Source organism: Perca fluviatilis, chromosome 5 (genome assembly GCF_010015445.1).
Source record: "Perca fluviatilis chromosome 5, GENO_Pfluv_1.0, whole genome shotgun sequence".
Taxonomy (NCBI): Eukaryota; Metazoa; Chordata; class Actinopteri; order Perciformes; family Percidae; genus Perca; species Perca fluviatilis.
The window spans coordinates 18,330,615-18,351,832 of record NC_053116.1 but is presented as its reverse complement, the minus strand read 5'-3'; the positions used below and the strand labels follow the sequence as shown (position 1 = coordinate 18,351,832).

Genomic DNA, 21,218 nt, shown 5'->3' with positions numbered 1-21,218 from the left:
ACACACACACACACACACACACACCCTAGTTGGTCTACAGGGGTACAGAGAGGGGGAGTCAAATTTAAATCCATTCGCCTCACATGGCCGACTGTTCCATTGTGACACAGGCACACACACAGTGCATGAGCACACACATACACCAGGGACGCCTCCTCCACCCCCTTAATTTACACCTTAGAGGGCTTAACTTTCAAATATTAGTACAGTGGCTGTGCGGATTTCAAATAAATAAATAAATGAGGAAGCGATGATTAGCAATTCTCCTGACAGTTACACCGATGTCTTTCATATTCATTTTCACTTCCAGGAGAATATTTCTGCAGAAACAGTAACTTTCCAACTTTCCAAGCTTTAAGAGGGACTCTTAAAACTGGTGTTTTCCCCACATTTTTTTGTTTTGCAGCGATTGGGGGACTCACAAAAAGAAGCTTCAACATGAATTCAAAGTCCCTTGCTTGGATTTACACCAAACAGATCAAATAATGATTCTTCTCCTTCAATATATTGTATTTGATTTACTGTGACAAAGTACACATTATGCTTTTAGAGACAGGAGCAAAGATAAACTGTGTCATCCTTGCAGATCTGAGTACCTCTGGCATAATTTTGGCATAGGGCACAAAAATAGATGCACACACATGCACACGCAAAATGTGCAAGTTTCACTTAGCTGATACAGGGCCAAACTGGTTGCAGGCATTATTAAATCAAAGTTAAGTCTTGTTGCTCTCAGGCTGTGTGTGTGTCTGGCTGGGGTAGGGGGTCGGTTGTTAAGAGTTTAAAAGCGGAAGAGGAGTTGGTGTAGAAGCAGTATTGATGTCGGGGAAGCCCGCTGGCACTTTCTGTTCAAACATTTGAGAGGACCGACCTGCCCGTGCTGCAGCGCCCGGGCGGCAGGATTCCCGCTCTTCCTGTTTCTCCTGACTTTGAGGAATTTTACGGTGAACAAACTCCCAGTGCTCCTCTCACACGCCCCACACCTCATCACAGATACCTGCCTCAGCATAACTAGAGAGAGATAGACCAAGAGAGAGAACTTTCCAGGCATTTCAGGAGTTCCCATCTCTTGTCACCCTTTCTGTGTATCACACTAATTTTAATATCACAGATACATTTTCACTCTTTTTACATTATTCTTCCACTAAAAGCACCAGGTAATGGAGTCCATCCTCCTGGTTTTTACCTGACTCACTTTAATATACACTTCTTTTCTCTCTGACCAAACATTTAGGCAGAATGCAATGTGTGATGATGATGATGGGTGTGAAAGAGCCTAAACCAGGAAGAAAACCATCTTTTTGAACCAGGTCCAAAACCAAATCTTTTCAGACAGCTGCCAAAAGTCAAGCAGACAGACAGAGAGGAGTCTCCTTTCTATTCTGAATCAGAAGTAGGCCTACGCAATTTCAACAAAAATGGTAAAACATTGACTGAACTTGTAGTGCGTTCACCTGTGACTGTTCAAACGTCTTTGCGATAACCAGTTTAGACAGCTAGTTCAGGGATGCTGGATTTCAAGAGACTTACAAGGTTTACAATTCATTGAAAGAAAACAAAAGGCTGCTAAAAGGGTGTCGAGGGTAGAGTGATGGTACGACACACTTCTAAAACAAGTCACCGTCCCCACGCCTCTCACATTGTGCCTGTGGGCACATGTAGCATTAATTGCTGCCTCCACTGAGCCTGCAGACTGCACACACTATCTATTGCTCGCATCAAAGAAACCACATGCTGAACTTTATGAAATTTTTATTCAGTGTGTTCACTTCTCTTCCCTTTTTCCTCTCTTTCTTCCTTTTCCAATTCCCCACCTTGGCCCCCCTCTTCCTTTTTTGCTCCGCCACCAAACATACAAGAAAGACTTCTCTCTGCCATGTTATTCAGCTCGACTTCCTTCCTGCCCAGAAGCACTCAAGTATCTCGTTAGTTCTCTCACAGCTAACATCTCTCCTCTATCTGCCAGGAGCAAAAAAAAAAACTGATCGTGGGGGGGGAAGTTTGGAGATTCTCCATAGAGCTAGGTGAGAAACTGTAATATCATTTAGCTACAGTAATTACACTTACAAGAAGCACACAAAGGAAAGAAAAGATATGAGAGGGTTTTCTCTCCCTGGGGCAATGTACACCAAAGGGCCTAAGTTTCATCATAAACTTAGCACAGATACAAGTACATGGAAAAGCACATTGCAATAGCATTGTTGGTGTGATATATCACTGCCCTGATACCTAATATATGAACAAAGGTTTGCAGAAAGGCAAATGGCTTTTTTCCATGTAGTCCACAACTACTTCGTTTCACCAACCAACACCTTTTGCCCTGTGCCTGGTTATTATAACTGAGCAAATCCATTTTCAATTGATGCATCCTGCATATTAACTCCCTTTGAACTGCTCGCTTTCTTTCTCTCTCTCTCTTACAGACACACACACAGGTCATCCATCAAAGTAGCGAGTGTTGTTTCTTCCCCCACACGTCTCATACACAGGTATAAATCACTACGCCTGATTTCTGGGGCCAGGGTTTAAATAATTAAAGAGCTTTAATTTATCAGGATTTAGCACCCCCGAACAGTAGGGCTGACAAAAGAGAATGAGATATATTGAGAGAGAAAAAAAAAAGGTAATTATACATGAGAAACATCAAATTATTACACATTTTACTGCAGAGAAAAACGAATATCAAGGGCTAAGTGGCACCAAAGACAACGTGAAAAGGCATTAAGGCTCTGCTCTAGAGCTACTTGATCTGGGTGTAGTAAGTTTTATTTACCTGTTGGTAGAAGACAATGCAATGCAACCGTGTGTGAAGATTTGCACCACTGTATATGGTTGATTTGTGAGAATTACAAGTCATTGGAAAACAACACTGATATAAGAGACAGACACAATCCACATTTTAAGAATTAAAATGAAAAACATCCAAACTGAATTATCTTGTTACTTCACCTGCTGTCAATTTTAGAGGCATACAAATAATAACCATGTTGATTTTCTCTTCTTTTTTTCCCCAGAACGGTTGCCAGTGATTTTTAGAACTATGAAATCCAGTTAAACAAACTGGAGTTGTTTGTGATGGAGGATCCAAGACTCTGGGCATGGAAAAACCCACTACAGTAAGTTACATGTCACATCATTAACGGTCTAAAAGCAAAGTTATGGTTAGTTAAAACTTTAACAAATAGCCCCACTAAATCCTCTAAAGATCTGTGCATCAAAACAGAACAAAACATTGAGAAAAGCACATTTATAGTAATTAAATCTGTGTTGAATTATGTCTTGCAACAGAACCACGAGGATGGCCAGAGAACGGTAGAACTCTACTGCCCCCTTATGGCTATTAACATGCAAATAAATTCTCACTCAAATGAAAAAAAAATTAAAATAAAATAAAAAATAAAAATCACAGAACTAAACGATTATGACACACTGAAGGTCTCCTACCAGCATCTTTTGGTTCACTGGATGAACTATTAGCCCTATGAGTTTTGGAAGTCAGAAACAAGATCTACCAGCAGGCACAAAGACATAAGGGAGAAACATTACAATAAAGCAAACAGCCAACCTCTGGCTTTGTTTGACCCTCGTATTATTTATTCTTTCCAGTAGATCTCTGAACACAGGATGAACATACACTCTCTCACACAAACACACACTTCAGCCAGAAACAGCATAAAAAAAAAGACAGAGCTTCCATCTGCTAATGAACTCAAAAATAAAAACAACCCCCCTCCCTCCTCTCCACTTTTAAGAGTAAACATGCAGTGTCACTCGAGTAGATTATTATATATTATTGTTAACATTACTCGACCACCTCACTGAGTGAAATCTATCATTTGCTGGCAATAGTTAGCCACCTAGTGGTCGAACCCTCTTATAACATCAAGTATTGACGACAGGGACATTTTATTACAACTTCGGAAGTTTTTGGCTATATGACACCTTGTCATCAATGAACAAACAGCTTGAACAAACATAGTTTAGTAGATATTCAACAAACTATTAAGTCTACAGACTCAACTGGGGGGTAAGATAAGAGTTTATCACACCAGAAACACATTATCACTCCTAAATCAGACAGTACAATATGCTTTTTTAACCATATTGCATGATTTATTTTCTGAATAATAAACCTAAAGATCCATAATAACAATACCAATTTCCCTGTGAAACTGATTACCCATAGTAATACAGTACCACCATCATCGTGATAGATGAATGATGTTATAGTGTGTTGTTATGCCTTCTAAAGACTTCACGTCACCATCTTCCCTTCACTGGATTCCTCCTCTGATGCATTGTTCTTCACACTTCAGTTGTCCAAAAGGGAGCGCTGTAGAGCCTCCTGGATCATTGTGTGCTCATCTGTGGAGTAATCCTGCAACGACATGGACGTAAAGAGACAAGGAAACAGACTGAACACTCTAAACTCCGGTGGATTTATGGAGGACTATGGTTAACTGCTCCTCAGATCTCTGCAGGGTAAATCCAGACAGCTAGCTAAACTAGATCTGTCCAATCTCAGATTTCTGTTGCACGACTTAAAAAAACTTTTGAAAGTACACACGTTCCACCAAAACAAGTTCCTTCCCGAGGCTATTCTGCAACCGCACTGGGGCTCCGTGCAGCGCTTAGTGCCGCCCATGACGATTGTGATTGGTTTAAAGAAATGCCAATAAACCAGAGCACGTTTTTCTCCCGTTCCGCTCTGTGGAGTAGCCCAGTGTTTTTCAACCTTTTTTGAGCCACGGCACATTTTTTACATAAAAAAAAAATCCCACGGCACACCACCAACCAAAAATGTTACAAAATGACACATTGTAGCCTAATAAGATCAGAATTTTAATTTTTCCTTTTTAAAAATGTATCCATCGCTGTTGCAGGCTTTAATCGATGATCTCGACCCTACTGCTTACATCCTGTCACTGCCAACTTTTGCGCGCATCCCGCGGTAATTATATTGTCTTAAATCAACAAGGTAATTATTGCCCTATACTGCCACCTACTGACACAGAATAGTATTTAATTTCTCTGCCAGTCATCACATTGCAGGCACAGATGCGCAACAATGGCAAATTATTTGCAGTAACTCAATAAAAACATTTTGTTGGACCAATTAAGTAAAATTGGATAATTTCCCACGGCACAGTGGTTGAAAATCACTGGACTAGCCAGACCCTCCTCCTCCGCAGCGCTGTAGAGGAAGGTCTGGCAAAGCGAGACTAACTAAACATTAACATCACAAAAAAGAAACTACAGATACCGTTTAGGGCCTCAACTTACAACAAAAGTATCATAGGAGAATGTGTGTCTGATCTTCAGGTGCTGGAAAAAGTCAGCACTCCTGTAGTTCGGGTCCCCCCAGGGCATTGAGGCACAGATGGGACACACCTGGACAGACACAAAGTGAAAGTAATGCATCTATGACCAAATTAACCCTAGCTAAATCCAATGGGTGGAACCTTATTTTTGAAAGAGCGACTCTTGGGGTCACTGTGTAGTGTAGATTTCCTACCACTTGTCTTGTATCACGAGCATGCTGGGAAGTGCAATGTTCGACCAGGCCATCCTGATCGAGGTTCTGGCAGTTGCAGTATGGGCAGGTGAATGTGAAGCGATTTGGTACTGGACTGTGGAAAAGAAACAAACAATAAAATGTGTTAAACTAACAATTCTGTATTTAAACATAGAGAAGAGATTGGTTTCTCTTTTTTTATCAATTTAAGGGTCCCCACACTGTACAGTGCGGGTATGAAGCCCGACAGCCAGCACGTGTTGTTGTTGGTAGTTCTCCTCCGCTTCTGCTATCTATTTTGCAAGAACACTGTAGCTGCATCCGAAACTTAGCGCGGCCCAATTGTGATTGGTTTAAAGAAATAAAACAACCCAGAGCGTTTTTCCCCTATACCAGAATGTTAACTCATGCAGCCAGACCATACTTCAGCGCTGACACACACTGTGGAGATAGGTCTGGCAACACAAGACTAAACATTAAGTAAAGAAAACATCAAAAATAAGTTAAATTTCTATTCTTGCACACAATATATAAATTCAAGCACTTTTAATGATCTACTCATGTCTATTTTCCAAAACGTCCAAGGTCTTGATTTTTACCCAACTTTTCAAAGATAGCAATATAATATTGATATCATGATATGAGAGAAGACATCATCTGAAAATTTAGCCTGAAGGCCACTGATTAGTCCTCATATCCACATGACTGTTTCTCAGACTTTTCTTATTTATAATTATCTCACAGTCATTACAACAAGTTAACATTATGGTCACAATATTAAAAGCAATTCCACGTCTTACAACCTGGGTCTTGCTGTAGTTTTAGCCAATTTAACTTCAGATAATTGTAACAGTCAAGGAAATCATCCCCCATCACCGTACATGCAAGTGTGTGCACCCCAATGGATTCTTTCATCGATGAAGTGAAAACAAAATGGCAAAAGGTACAGTCTGATTATCAGGCTAAGGAAACACAAGCACTTGACAGAACACAGGCCAATCTTCGAACAACTCCAAAATGTTATAATGACCTGGTGGTTATAATGGACTGTCTTTTGCATGGCAAAGCTACTTTCCTATGTGTTCACCCTGCAGGTTGATTGTTCTGTTTACAACGGGATGTGGGATATGCTAAGACGACTGGCAAGTCAAACCTAATCACAAGTCATGCAGATGGTTTAAATGGTACAAAGAACCAGTTTAAGGCTGGATTGTGATGGCAGTGAGAACATTCAGCTGTCCTATACATATTCTGGATAAAGATGCAACAGTAAGAATTTTGCGACACTACATATATCAGTGATTGCACAAAATCTCTCTTTCACACTATAGTTTAAACTATTGAGTGTTTATTATGTAGGTAACATGTATGTACTGTAGATTTGTATGTAGGTAATAGTGAATGAGTATGCAACTTCAGACAGTCCTTGTTTTTCTTATTGCTCTCTATTTCACCTGATGATGGCAGCCTGACTCTGGGCAGTGGTCCTCACTCCCTCCTCAATGTACTCCTGGTATTTTGAGCAGGCAGCTGTGTGGCTTCTCATCTGAGAAAGGCCAACCTGAATAGTGAGAAAACACATCAGTAACTGCTAGTGCATAACCAAAATTAGATCATTTGTTTCAAATTTCAACTCTGCTACTGTCTCAATATAAAGACTAAAGTTTAAGTTCAGAATCAGATTAAGTTTGTGCATATGTGTAGTTATGATTTGATTAATCGGGCCAATAATAACCATTTTGAGATAATTAGCATCAGACGATGTCTGCACTTACAAAACATCCTGCAGACACATCTGCAGGAAGCCTTGTCAGTGTAGCTGCTGTGAAACCAAGCAGCAACTTCAGTTTGTATAGAAGTCTATGAAAAAATTACCCTACTTCTCAATTGATTTATAACCTCAGTAAACATTTTCCTAACAAGTTTATGGCCTCAACCGTTAGTTTCAAGTCTTTTTCAATAGAGCATGATGTTCATTTTGTTGATTATGGCTCCATTTACTATAAAATAGATGATAAAGTAGGCTATGCTTTAGGGTGAGGCTACATGCCGACCTGTCAATCATGACAGAGCCTAGCAATGCTATCCATGGCCCTGTGTACATTAGAATAGCAGTGAACCTGTTTTGAGGGTGTTGTCCATGTTTTTATCTTAAACTTTGCCCCTCTCACTGTACGTTTTCACTTCGTCAAAGTTTTTTGGAACATTTTGGTCACCTAAAATATCTTGCTTAGCGTTCGGTAGCACCTTGCCATCCGAAGCGGGCTAGCTACCGCTAGCATTAGCTGGTAACTTATGGGAAAGTCTGCCAATTTTCTGTACCGCCGTACATGCATATAAACAGTGCCAGTATCCGGAGGTTGGTGTTTGACGACCGGCAAAACTCTGCTGAATGACTTGCGTCAGAAGGGTTGAAAATCAGCGACTTTCCCTCTTTAGTGCTTAGCGCCATTGAAACCATAGAGACACTGGCTTAGCTGCATCATCCTCCCCAGCTACGCCCTTTTCCCCCAAATATGGTCACTTCTGGCTCCAAAATACCAAGATGGCGACAGGCAAATTGCAAACTCCTGGTTTCAAAATGGCAGTCCAGAAACCAATGGTGACATCACTGATGTTAAGTCCATTCATTTTACGATCTATGTGTGATACAAAGTTAGCGCTCCCCCTTTTGTCAATTACGCCATTCTCCGGGCAGACGTCAGGTGCTGTGAAAACAGTTGGAAACGTGGCAATGCTGTATGTAACGTTACCAGAGAGAAAATGGTAAGACTTATATTCCTAGCTTTTAAAGCTCAATATATTTAACTGGTCACTCAACATAATGTTTATTGTCTGTATGATTTCATTTCGGTCTTGGCAATGCCAATAATGGTAGTTGCGAATAACCTTAGTTGGGAATTGTAATATTAGCAAGCCTTCAACTAGCTAAACTAGCTTACAGGGCTAGAAAAACTAATGTACGGGCGTCCCCAGCCCCCGCTCCTACTCCCGTTAACTAAAACATTGATCAGATTTGTCATTTGAGATGGTTGTAGGCTGGTCAGCAAGTGTAACTGTAAAGCCTTTTGATTAATCAGCAAAACACATATATGCAGCGACCGGATGAAGATCTGCATTCACACAAAATCCGTCAATGTGGTACCTTCCCACAGGGTTGTGGGGGAAGATGTGTTTATTTGTACTTAAAACGTAACTGCTGCGAAACCATCAGAAAATAATGTTTTATTTCTCCGATTCATGGCTTTGTTCTTGGCTCCCTCTCTTGGTTCACTCTCTAGTTGCTCAACTACCGCTGCTTTCAGTCAACCTTGAACACTATGTTTCCAAACACCAATTGACAATTGCTGCTTAGTGTACCTTTAAGCAGACAATAACATAATTTTGTGTCTCATATGTTATTGTTGTATTTTATCGGCTGTAAAAACAACAACAACAACAACAACAACATGATATTGGTATTATATATTGGCCGGCCACTAGTCGCCCTGCTTTCTAAATATCGTCATCGGCCATTGAAGTCGTCAGTCGTCCACTAGGTAGGATACTGTAGTGATATGTTCCGTTTAAACCCTTGCATGTTCCCAAATCCAATAAAAAACAAACCAGCAGATGCCATATATGCCTTATGTTATTATTCTTTTCACAGTGTCATAAAACATACCTGTGTTCCACATCCCTTGCAAGCAGCCACAGATGATTGGATGACAGTCTCAAGATCAGTAGCTTTAGTCCAGTGGCCCAGCCCTGCCCGACATACAGCACAAACAGGTTTCTGTGGACGCAAGCACTCCTGCAAACAACTCTGGCAGAACCTGACAAGAGATGGATGAAGAAATGTAATGATGAACAAGGGAAACATCATACTGAAACTGTGATCAATTTTAATTTGGCATCTTGTGACCAGAAGGAAAAAGCCATTTACAAGTATTCCTGCTATTTATAAGCCGCCATTAAAGTAAAATACAAAAAAACAAAGAGATGCGGTCATTTACTGGAAGATCCTGTAAAGCTCCTAACTAGAGAGTCCTGTAAATCCTATGGAAAGTCCCCACCTCAAGAGGGCGCAGGGACTTGTAGTCCTTTAAAGTGGTGTCTTGAGTCCAAGCAATAGATATCTAAACTACAACTCCCAGATGATGCCGCCTCTTTGATGTAAACAAAACTGAAACTGATTTAGCAAGGTGGAATTGTTTTTTACCAAATATCCAAGTGAGCTAAATAGAATAACAGGGTCACAACAAACACACACACACACACACACACACATGCATCGTCGAATTTTTGCGACTCTGGTGGCACGACATGTTTTAAAACAAGCCTTTCCCCCTATTATGTTTGCCTCTAACCAATGCATCGCTGGTGGTAGAGGTGGGTTGAGGGGAGGGCGATCGAAAACAAAGGCAAAAGACTCACGTATGGCCGCATTGTGTTGTTACTGGACTGTCGAAAATTTCGAGACAAACTGGACAGACGAATTCTGACACGTCGTTGCTCCCGTCAGAGACGTTTTTCTTGTGCTGTGCTGCACTAAACCCTCCGAGCATCGCCATTTCTTTTCTTCACTGAGTCAGCCCCCCCCACCTCTTGTTCCTGTTCGACGTCATCAGGTTCTGGTTCTTTTTTTAAACGCGAGGGCGGAGTTATTGCTGAAAGTACAACAGATGATATAATTTTCAAGTTATTGTATAAAAACGGTGGACCACCATTTAACTGTAAAGTATTAGTGACAATACAACCATCGTTTCAAATAGACAAATAAGTTAGGGCTGCATATAACATTAATAATATGTTTTCTCGAATAATCCACTAAATGTATAGATACATACATATACATACATACATATATATATATATATATATATATATATATATATATATATATATATACATACATACATACATACATACATACATATATACATACATATAATATAATAATAAGTTAGGGCTGCATATAACAATAATAATATGTTTTCTCGAATAATCCACTAAATGTATAGATATATACATATACATACATATATATATATATATATATATATATATATATATATATATATATATATATATATATACATACATACATACATACATACATACATACATACATACATATATACATACATATATGTATATATATATATATACATACATATATATATATATATACACGATATAGTGTGACAGTCCAAAAACCAAAAATATTAACAAATATTAACAATATAACGTTACACCCTGTTTTATACAGTCTATAGGCCTACACCATAGAAAGGCAGCAATCCTCACATTGGAAAAGCTGGAACCATAGAAATAAAATCCATCCAACCTTATTTGGAACCACATGGTGGAACTGGAGAATGACACTGCGACTAATTACTTCATTTTCTCATAACAGTACAATGTATATTAAACGTTTTATTAAAAGTATCATAATGACTTGGGACATATTAAAAGGGAAGGTTAACATAAATCCAAAATAAATGTGGTTAAAGTAAGTTTGGAAGTTATTTGTAAATTGTAGAAATTGTAGCTGAAGACAAATAGTTTCTATGTGAACACACGTACCGCTGAATGAACTACAACTGCACACGTGAGCTCATATTTTTGTTTTCCGAAAAATATTGTACACACTGAACAATGGTGGTGATGAAGTCCGGCGGGCTTCGCGCACCCTCCTCCTCCTTCTCTCAAACAGCACGTGGGCCCCCGCTGATGAACTGTCAGAACTGTGCGCATGCGTGTTATGATGATGGGAATTTCCAACAGCTGAGTCTATGCTGAGGAGGCGTAGCTAGCCATGGCTAGCACTTGTTAAAGGTAAGATGTGCTGCTAGTGGTATTGAGAAAACGGTGTGGTCTCTAAGCTGAATCAGAATTAGACTTGGTCGTTCAAGAGTCATGCCACTATGACGGTATAACGTTATGTTTACAAAATTTGCCAAAGATGTCTATCTAGCGATGGACCGCCCTGCTAGCCAAAGCAATTGTTAGCTAGCCAGCTGCGCTGAAATGGGCGTTCACTGCTTAGCCGATACTCAGGTGTGGGCCCGTGACAGGATCGGGTTCTGTGGGTTTGAGATTAATGAAGACTTAATGTATACGCTGTCCTACGGGCGTCTATCATATTATTAACATCGGTCATGAGGGAGCGATTCTGTTGCAGTTAATGCGCAATATTAATGCACGGTGATGTTGTTAGCTAACGTTAAGGCATGTTGCTCGCTAGCTCGCTAAACGGATGCTCACTCGGTTGGTGTGTGAGGTAACTGGAATAGCTGGTCAACTTGCCTGGGAACGAGGAGCAGAAACACTCAGCTGATGTGGTTCAAGCTTCAAGCTTACAACCATCCATATTCTCACATCCGTATAAATATTGCGTTCTTAATTTGAGCTAACTAAAGCTAAAGCTAAGTGCAGGCTACCATGGTTTACACGCATGTTGTACCCATAGGTTTTACTGCTGGCTCACATATTCACTTGCGCAAGAATAAGGGATATGTCTGTCAACCGTGAGTCCCAATCCTGGTTATGTACACTGTTATTCCTCTAGTGTTTTTCTTGGTTGCGTATATCTTGATAATCAGTCAAACCTATTAGCTGTACGAGCGACCTAAAAATAGCCCACACGATGAACCCATCAGAGAACACACTGTTTTTCAAAATAGTGATGTCTACACACCCTCTTTCTTGTTTGAGTCATTGCAGATTTAAAGAATACTCTTGTTAATGATCGTTGCAAATGCATTTTCTTTTGGACTGAATTAACACTACTGAGTAAGTAGAATATATTTGGCCCAAGTTTCCTTCTACTGTATTTTTGTGCGTGTCAGAATGCGAGATTTCCATTTTCACAAAGCTCTCCTATGTCATTACAGCTTGGAGACGGCTCAGAAGAATCACATAATCGTGAATGTGTCTTCATGATGAGTGACCTTGAACTCTGCACATGTTGAAACCAAGGAATGGGATAGATACAACTCTGCATTAACAGAGCATGAAGCAAACGCTCCTCCTGTTCGTCTGAAAACAAGTCAGGCTTTGAGCCAGTACCAAAGATGCCCATAAGAAGGCATCCCTACAGGCTGCAGCCTAGCTACGCCAACTGAAAGCTCCATGCAACTGCATATAATGTTTAAAGGATGCACTGCTGATTGGATGCAGAATCTCATTCTTCTTCCACCTCTCCAAAACATTAACGTTGAGTCTGTGCCAGCGTTTACAGTGAATTATGGTGACCAAAAATGGTGCTTGAATGTGGCATCCTGGTGCAGAGTATGCTAAAAGGGGTGAGGCTCTTTCAGAAAAGTGTAACAGCCGACTGATAGTCTGCTGCCGATAATGGATGCCAAGTTGAAAGAGGACCTGTTTCGAAGGTATGTGACAGCACTGGAGAGGCGTCTGGAGGATGGAGGGGAATACACAGGGACAGGAACAACACCAGAGGAGGACAGAGGGAGACACAAGGACAGTGAGGCACTACTCTCCACAGCTACAGCTCTGCTAGGGGCCTACCAGCCTGATCCGGGACAACGTTTCCGGATGGTGCGTTTTTATGAAGTGGTGGAAAATGCTCTCCGCTGCCAGAGAGGCGGCAACATCAAGAGCCTGGAGAGAGCCTTCCACACATTGGAAACCATCTGCACCAACCTCTTGCTCTATCCCTGGAAGAAGGAGTTCAGATGTATAAAGGTGAGTTGGGTTTATTGTTAAGGTTGTCACTTACTTGAAGCTGTGTTTAAAGCTGAAAACAAATACTTTGTTATTAAAATGTTGGTTATAACAGCAATACTCATCAGCTTTGAATATCACTTCCCTCACGGAGTGTGAATTCACCATATAGATTTCCCAATCTCTGTATTAAGTTTCAGAAACACTATCCAAGTGAACACCTGAAAAATACAGCCACTTGCAAAATAAATGTATTTGTTTATCTAATTTAATTTGTAGAAGTTTGGAGTGCAACTTTTAGATTTGAATAAGACAAGTGGCATATGCACAGGCAGAAAGAGATACAGGTTATCTGGTCACAAATATTGCACTGATCTTTGAGCAACGGTATACAGAGGCTTTTCTTTTAAATATGTCAGCTCTTTGACTCCATAATTGATCCGATACCTAGTAACTGCTAGAAAGAATACAGTGACCTAAGGTTACCCAACATTAGCAACTGACTTACTAACAACAACAACATACATCCTATAGTATATAATACTACATAATATAGTACATAATATAGTTAACATACAAATACTCCTTATAATTGTTGTCTAATTTAGTTTTCTAGGGTATTTATTGCCTAATCATAACACCATACTGTGTTTATATGTAAACCAAAATTTGAAACACCGGATTGGAATCCGCAAATAGTCCTGTTTTTTTAACACTTTATTTCTGTACATCTGTGCGTGAGGTAATGTTTTCTAATGCTGTTGTAAACACAGTAGCCAAACCAAACTATACTTTGAATTATATGATATCAGAGGAGTAGCGTGTAGATTTGAGCTTTTATCGTGTCAAGCCGTTTGAATTGACTGACAGCATTGCTAATTAACCCATTTCTCTTTTTAGACCTTCACTGGCCCATATGTGTACCATCTGCAGTCTGCCATTTGTGATGCTGAACTCCGAACTCTTATGCGCACCATTGGCTATGCCTGTGACCATGATTCGCAGTTCCATTTGCAGGAGCACCCAGGAGGCACAAATCATCTCCGGCAGTTGGCGTTTGAGCTCTTCCTGGCCCAGGCAGAGTGTCGTCTTCTGAGAGAAGTAGTGGCTCTGGCCCGTGGTTCGGCTTCAGAGCTGGAGGCCCTGGAACTCCGAAGAGGCTGCAGGGATGATGCAGCTGGCTGTGCTGAGGCGCTCCGCAGACGCGACAGCCTTGGGGCAGATATGGCTCGGCTGTCTGTGCGGCCGTTAGATATAGAGAGGCCTCATGCCCACCACCTGAGGCGAGGTAGCCGACCGTCTAAGTCTGTGGATGTTACAGATGGGGCTGGTCACTGGCACGCAGCAGTTAGCAAGCCTGTCTTGAAGGCCTCATTGAGTCTGAGGAAGGAGCCTCTGTTTGTGGATGCGGAGGAGGATATGAAGGATGAGATCATCAGGCCCAGTACCTCAGCATCTCTGTTCTCTGTGGCAGCTCCGCCTTCCTATAGCCCTATTGCGGATTTCTTTCCAATTCAGTCGCCTCCCCTGGCCGATGCTTACACATCCTACCACCTGTCTTCTTTGGATGAGATTGACTTGTACACAGAGAGGGGTGTTGGGACAGGAGGAAGGCAGACCCCCTCGCGACCTCCATCCAGAGAGCCTCGGGATGTAAGGGATGGGTGGCTACTCAAACCTCATGGTAGTGTGAAGTGTCAGGGCTGTGGGCTTGGCTGCTCCTCTATGGCCTCCTGCCAGAGATGTGACATGATCCTCTGTTCTGCCTGTCATGATGTGGACCCCTCCCCTTGTTGCGGCCTCCAGGACTACCACCCAAAATCCCCACGACCCCTCGATGGATACATTCCTGTTAAGGAAAAGCTCTCAGTCTACTCTAACACTCACTCCCACTCCCATCTCCATCCGCACCCCCTCACACTGACCCACTCACACTCTCACCCCCACCCCCACCCCCAGATGGTGGAGAAACCCCTCATGTCCACAAAGCTGTTTGCAAGCAAGTCTATTGCCTTGACCACCCCAAAGGGAGGCAGCACTGAGCGAATAAGCATGGGGGGATCGCGATGCGGGTTTTGCAACAAGCCAGGGGCATCCCACACCTGTGTGAACTGCTCTAAGGTGTCATGTGACTCATGCATGGGCTTGTATGCAAAAGATATTTGCACGCGAAAAAATCCCCAACACAGCTTTGTGCCCAACCATCAGCTCAACTTCAAATCTGGCACCATATCTCACCTGGTGTACCGATGAATCAGGCATGGATCAAAATATTTGTTTCTCCCTTCTATTCCCCTCCCTTAACCTGCTGCATAGTCTTGCACTATTGCTTTAGCTCTGTTCCGGTTTAAATAACTCATTCACTATCTTCCCCTTAACTGATGGTCTTTTGGCCCTATGGAACCCTCTCTTGAACTTTGTACATTTTCTCTTACAGTCAGTAGGGCCCTGGAATGCACTTGCCACAGAGAGCAATATCGTCTGTCCATCTCTCTGCCTTGTACAAGTTCAGGCCTTTTATCTATTTCTTCTTCTTTTTACCTTGCTACCTGCTCTTGAGTAGTCATGTGATGTTGTAGCGCTTCCCCAATTCCTTAAATTTTGTCCTCCTCAAAAGGGAAACTGAAGAAGATAGTTTAATTCCTTCTCATTTTGAATGAATTATGTCCAAATGAACATATATACTTTGCCTAACTTCTCAGCTAAAAATTCCTCTAATATATAAATATATATATATATATATATATACAGTATATATATGTGTGTGTGTGTGTGTGTGTGTGTGTGTGAGAGAGAGAGTGAGTGAGTGTGTGTATGTATGTAGAAAAGACCTCTGAGCTTGCATACTGACACAGGAGATCTTTTTAAACTTGAAAAATAGTAGGAGAAAACATAACACTGGAAGTCAATTAGTCAATAGTATATATTTTTAATCTCTATTCTCTAGAACAATGTGAGACTGTTAAATGGGCATGAGGTCTGGCATTGGGAGTTTTGGGGTATAAACTTATGTCCGCGGGCTCGGGTGGATGATATCTCAAAGGGACATATTGAGACAATGGTTAGATGCCATATATTCTATTTAAAAGATTATGCCTTGTAAATTAACCCTCAATTGTTTCTGGTGATATGACTGAGGTTTAAATGCTGCTGTTGACTTGAAGATGTGTGGCGTTGACTTCTTTCTGGTAAATAGCCTGTTGAGTTGTGTCAGTTCCAAGCACCCCATTCCCTTTCATTACACTCCTTAAGCCCCCATGGTCCATGATGTTGAAGTGCACCCTTACCAGATCAGTCATTCCCTGTCAGTCACAGAAAGTCTCAAGCTGGGCCACAAATCAAGTGATTACGGTTTTTTGACAGTGTGTGAGCCTATTGATTGGTTTTAGACAGTATGAAAGTGTATACTCTGACACGGTTTCTGTCTACCTCAAATGGCTTCAGCTTATACACCCTGTTTGACATTGTGGTTTCAAACTAGCCCGACTGGTGTTTTAGCTGAATAGAAAACATATTTTACTATCAGCCTATTTAGTCACTTTTAAAGGTTAGCAGAGGTTATTTATCTTGTGAGATAATCCTTGGCTTTTTCATCTGAATGACATAGCACAAGGTTTTCTGTCTTGCAGCCGTTTACAGTTTCTGTATGGAGTGGACATAAAAACATGAACATTTGTAAATCATAATGCAATTCAATACAATAGCCCTGCAACTTGTGAAGCTTTAACTGTTATGGTTGCTTGAAATGGTCAGAGAGGTGCTATTTAGTTTATTGGTCACTTTTGAGCCTGTATTTTGTGAAAGTGCATTGAAATGCATTGCACTATAAGTTTTCTCTGTTTTTTTTTCCCATGGACAAAAGACAGAAACCACTTATAATATGTTGCAATTCAAGACAACACCACAACAGACTGAGGACTCAAAAATTACTTTAGAGTTGAATCTACGCCTCTCTGACACGAGTTAATACCATTTAACATTTTAGCTTTGCAAAGGTAGTATTTATCACATGACTATTGCACTAAATTATAACAGGGATTCATGTTGCTGTGTCTACCCTCTTGTACAGCACAGCAATTGCCAATGTGTAGTGTTATTTTTCATATTTTAAGACCCCGAAAGCCCTCTCTAAGCCCCTTGTTTTAGGTAAATTTGGTGCATGAGGTTAGCAGGCGTTTCCTCAAGCAAGCCACTGCCGTTTGCTGTGGACATTTCATTAAACTCTTTTATTAATATACTTCAAAGGGGTGGGGTCATCATGGGTGAATAAACTCTGCTAACATGTTAACTGAGTGTCTTAAATTTGGAAGGTATCTTTAGTGGTTAGGCTTTGGTTCTATATTGGGATAATTCATGCTGTATTTTGAAGCTGAGAGTCACCAAGGGCTAATTTTAAATCACATTTCATTCAAAAAAAGTCTGAGTCTGGGTTATTTTGACAGACCGTTTAGGCCACCGTAGCCTTAATGTTCTGTCAGGAATAACCTCTAAATGCCTTAAGCTCATTCAGCTGTCTTATCGAGTATTTTAAGTTTCCACTGTTGTCATTGACATGGTTTTGTGTTTTACCAGCCGACATGAACTAAATGCACAGCTAGATCTATGACCGCTAAGGAAGGAAATCGGAGTAATTCAAAAACACACAAGTATGGATTACTTAAAACGCAGTGTCTTAAGACGAAGCATATTGAACCATGCATATTAACAGAATTATGCAGCAATTCACACTTTGTGTATGCACACACACACACACACACACACACACACACACATACATACACACATACATACATACATACATACATACATACATACACACACATACACACACATACACACACACACAACGTGCTTGCTGGGGTTAATGTCTGTTTTCAGAGATATTACCTGAACACATGGTTGGTTACAGGGAGTGATGTTATACTTCTGTTCATTTCTTTCCTTTTTAAAATGGAGTTCTGTGTCTTCGTAATGTTAACAACATGAAAAAGGGATCTTTTGATACCGTTTGGATCTACCTTAAGGGTTCTTTTGAGAGATGTTTTTGGGTCAAGGTTAGCTAACTTGGGTATCACAAAAATCTTGAGTGACCTTAGGGGAGGTGTGCAATTGCTTTCTTTTCATCTTATGAAGCCTTTCTAAATAGTTTGAATATTTATCATATATATATATATATATATATATTTCAATTGCACGTCTTGTTTATCGCAAATCATACCAGCAACAAAGACGAGTTTTAGAAGTATCGAGCCAGGTTGCAAGAGTGATCATATTGCCAAATGAAGAACAAATATCTTATTGGAGTCGAAAACGAAATCCTGTTGCGTCCCCGGATGTACAGTTCATGTAAGATAAATCTGTGGTTTTGCTAAAGTTTAGCCTTGTGTCCGTAGATTTGGGCCTTTTTAAGAAGCCTAGAAAGAGAATCATCAACATAGATACCTACTCGCACACCATGGAACGTGGATTTTTACTCTGATCAGTGGACTGATAATTTGTGTAGGTCACTACAAAGGGCTAAACAGTCTTCAGGGCTGCTGCTAAGTTTGTGGGCACTGTTTTAATCTTTTAGTGAACAACCGCCTTGTCATAAAGTAGGTGAATATCTAATGTGGAGCTGACTTTACATTCATCAGTGGATGTGAATTACTGATGTTGGAAAAAACAAAGAGCTATTTTTTTTTTTTTGTGTCATGGAATACATTGAGCCATTTGAACATGATTGGTTTAACCCACACCGGACACACTCAAGTCATTGTGGAAGTCAATACTCCCTTTACCTCTTTGTGTGGTTATCTTACTGATGTTAACAGTGGTGGTGTAGTTAGGCAGCCCCTTTACCGTTCCCTATTTCCCCCAACCCGTTCTTGGCATGCTCTGTACAAGGCCCAAACCCATACTTCTTCTCCCTTGACCCTCACCCACTGTCCCTTCCCACCCCTTCCACCTTGGCAAGGAGGATCACTGCACAATATCTATATGAAGGGGTATGGACCTTACGATCAATATGTGGGCATACATTGGGGTGGAAAGGGAAAATAGCCAAAATTGTTAATCAGTGAAAAAATATATATATATTGAAACGTAAATGAGATTTTATAAAATAATTTAAAGAATAAAATTCTGGAGAAAAAAAAATTGCCTCGAGTTTTTGGGTGATTGAAACTTGGTATGTAGCATTATTTAACTGTTGAATGCAATGTGTGCACAGTCAGTGTTTTTGAACCACTATGGGTAATTCTTTTTATTTTTTTTTACTTTCTACAGGTTTACACATTCATGTTTCCCAACAATATGATAATTTAGAACTGTAATCCATCTAATATCTCCACTGAGGGTTCACACAGCTGTTGTGTCTGACGCACTGAGCTAGTGAAGAGGATTTACATCCACTTTTGTATTTAACTTAACATTTTGTATTTAACAAAGTGAACATATAGATATGTTCACTTTGTCTGTTATCAACTGATGTGTTTGTATCTCCCTTCTAACTCAAACTGTGGACAATTGTACTAGCACGTTTTGAGTTTCCAGGCTGCCCAGTTCTGCATTGGTCTGCTTTTTTCCTATATGACCAGTAGATGGTGATAAATACCCATACATGGAGAGACAGGCTGCATGAAATACACTAATCTTTTTGAATAAATACTTCCTTTTCAACTTAAAATATATTGTTCTATACATTGAATAACTATATCCAAGTCCTTAGTTGGGTCTAAATTAGTATTTCAATATGAATTATTTTTTATTAGCAGCAGTGTGGGTTTGCTGTAAAATCATTGTTGAATGACTTTTTTGCCATTGTTGTTCTTATCTGAGATTAACATGAACATCTCAAAAAAGGCTACAGCGTGAAAAGACAAACTGGATGCAGCCCCTTTCCTCTGTATGTCATGCCCCTCTGTTTTAGACATTGGCTGACTGTTGCATGACATAGCGTAGTAAAATAGTCTAGGGTCAAAGAAAAACTATGCTCAAGCCAAGAAGGAGATGAAAGTGCAAATGCAATACTGTATTTCTGTATAGCAGAATACAATTTAAGATTAGCCAAGTCCGCTATTTTGCATGTGTATTTGCTATTCTATGAGTAGACAAGATGTCTCAACATTACATGCTGCAACAAAACTGTTAAGAGAGAGGTTGTGTGTTAAGTTTTTGAATGGTTATCTCTATTATGAAGAAACTAAACAGCACTTGCATAGAGAGAGAAAACCTATAGCTTGAGTGACATGGAACAATATGTGAGGAAATTATTGAAGGGGTTAATACAGGACAATGGTGAGACCACGTGAGCAGGATTTAAAATGACCACCTGAGAAAACAATAATGGTAACTTCCTGAGATGAAACGAAGTGAGTTTTCTTCTGATGCTGCCTTTCCTTAAATTTGTGACTTGTGATGTCTATGATGATATGACTCGCTGTTCCCAAATTAAGTAGGATTCCTTATTTGCACCGATTGAAGCTAAGGTGGAATTGCTTTTTATATTAATAACTCTACACGACAAACCTCATTAAGCTGTTACCTCAGATCCGCATGGCATGCTTCATTAACTATGAGTTATAAAGAGTAATATTTTTAAATGGACACCTGCTTACGGTCGGATAAACTCGCATATGCTTGTTTTGGCTCACTGTGCTTTAACAAATGACATCTGGAGCCTAAATAAGCTTCCATGTTGTGTACATTAACTGCATAAGTGTCTGGACCTGCGCCTAGCTCCAACAAACTCATGTAAGATATGATATAGCTGTAACTGAGATTATCCACAAAAGGGGAATTAGCAAAGATGGACATCAGCGGGAACTCTGCAGTGTCCAAAATGCTAAGTGCCAGTCCCTGCACTATCCTCTCCTCTGGGACACAACTATGCTGACTAACAGCCTTTATCGGCCTTGAGGGAGCCCGAGACATACTGAGTAACACACATTACTGTTCAGCAGAGAGAAAGGTAATGACTGATGGCACACTGCTTAGCCTTTGAATAAATCCAGCAGCAGCACTAGCACCATTTTAGTTAATGGTTTCATTG

General features: G+C 40.4%; 2 protein-coding genes across 3 annotated transcripts; one reads left to right on the top strand and one right to left on the bottom strand.

The window, feature by feature from the left end:
* Positions 1-2,519: 2,519 nt before the first annotated feature.
* On the bottom strand, positions 2,520-10,123 carry rnf114 (ring finger protein 114). Its single transcript, XM_039799292.1, has 6 exons — positions 9,932-10,123; positions 9,180-9,330; positions 6,970-7,076; positions 5,516-5,630; positions 5,284-5,391; positions 2,520-4,378 (listed from the first exon to the last, which is right to left on the bottom strand). The coding sequence occupies exons 1-6, from the start codon at positions 10,066-10,068 to the stop codon at positions 4,313-4,315; spliced, it is 684 nt and encodes a 227-aa protein (XP_039655226.1). The 5' UTR covers positions 10,069-10,123; the 3' UTR covers positions 2,520-4,312.
* Positions 10,124-11,241: 1,118 nt separating this feature from the next.
* On the top strand, positions 11,242-16,432 carry spata2 (spermatogenesis associated 2). 2 transcript variants are annotated; one of them, XM_039799288.1, is made up of 3 exons: positions 11,242-11,335; positions 12,394-13,207; positions 14,087-16,432. In XM_039799288.1, exons 2-3 carry the CDS (start codon positions 12,857-12,859, stop codon positions 15,437-15,439), a joined length of 1,704 nt encoding a protein of 567 aa, XP_039655222.1. In that variant the 5' UTR covers positions 11,242-11,335; positions 12,394-12,856; the 3' UTR covers positions 15,440-16,432. The 2 variants fall into 2 exon arrangements, with proteins under 2 accessions (XP_039655222.1, XP_039655223.1); XM_039799289.1 differs by lacking the exon at positions 11,242-11,335 and adding an exon at positions 11,376-12,292.
* The last annotated feature ends 4,786 nt before the right edge of the window (positions 16,433-21,218 follow it).

Bases quoted from the DNA above. Each gene is read 5' to 3' on its own strand.
- rnf114 (XM_039799292.1), bottom strand. From the start codon at position 10,068: ATGGCGATGCTCGGAGGGTTTAGTGCAGCACAGCACAAGAAAAACGTC. The intron at 9,331-9,931 runs GTGAGTCTTTTG...ATCTCTTGTCAG, and splicing joins ACAACACAATGCGGCCATAC to GTTCTGCCAGAGTTGTTTGC. The intron at 5,392-5,515 runs GTAGGAAATCTA...GTGTCTGTCCAG, and splicing joins CTCGTGATACAAGACAAGTG to GTGTGTCCCATCTGTGCCTC.
- spata2 (XM_039799288.1), top strand. From the start codon at position 12,857: ATGGATGCCAAGTTGAAAGAGGACCTGTTTCGAAGGTATGTGACAGCA. The intron at 13,208-14,086 runs GTGAGTTGGGTT...TTCTCTTTTTAG, and splicing joins AGGAGTTCAGATGTATAAAG to ACCTTCACTGGCCCATATGT.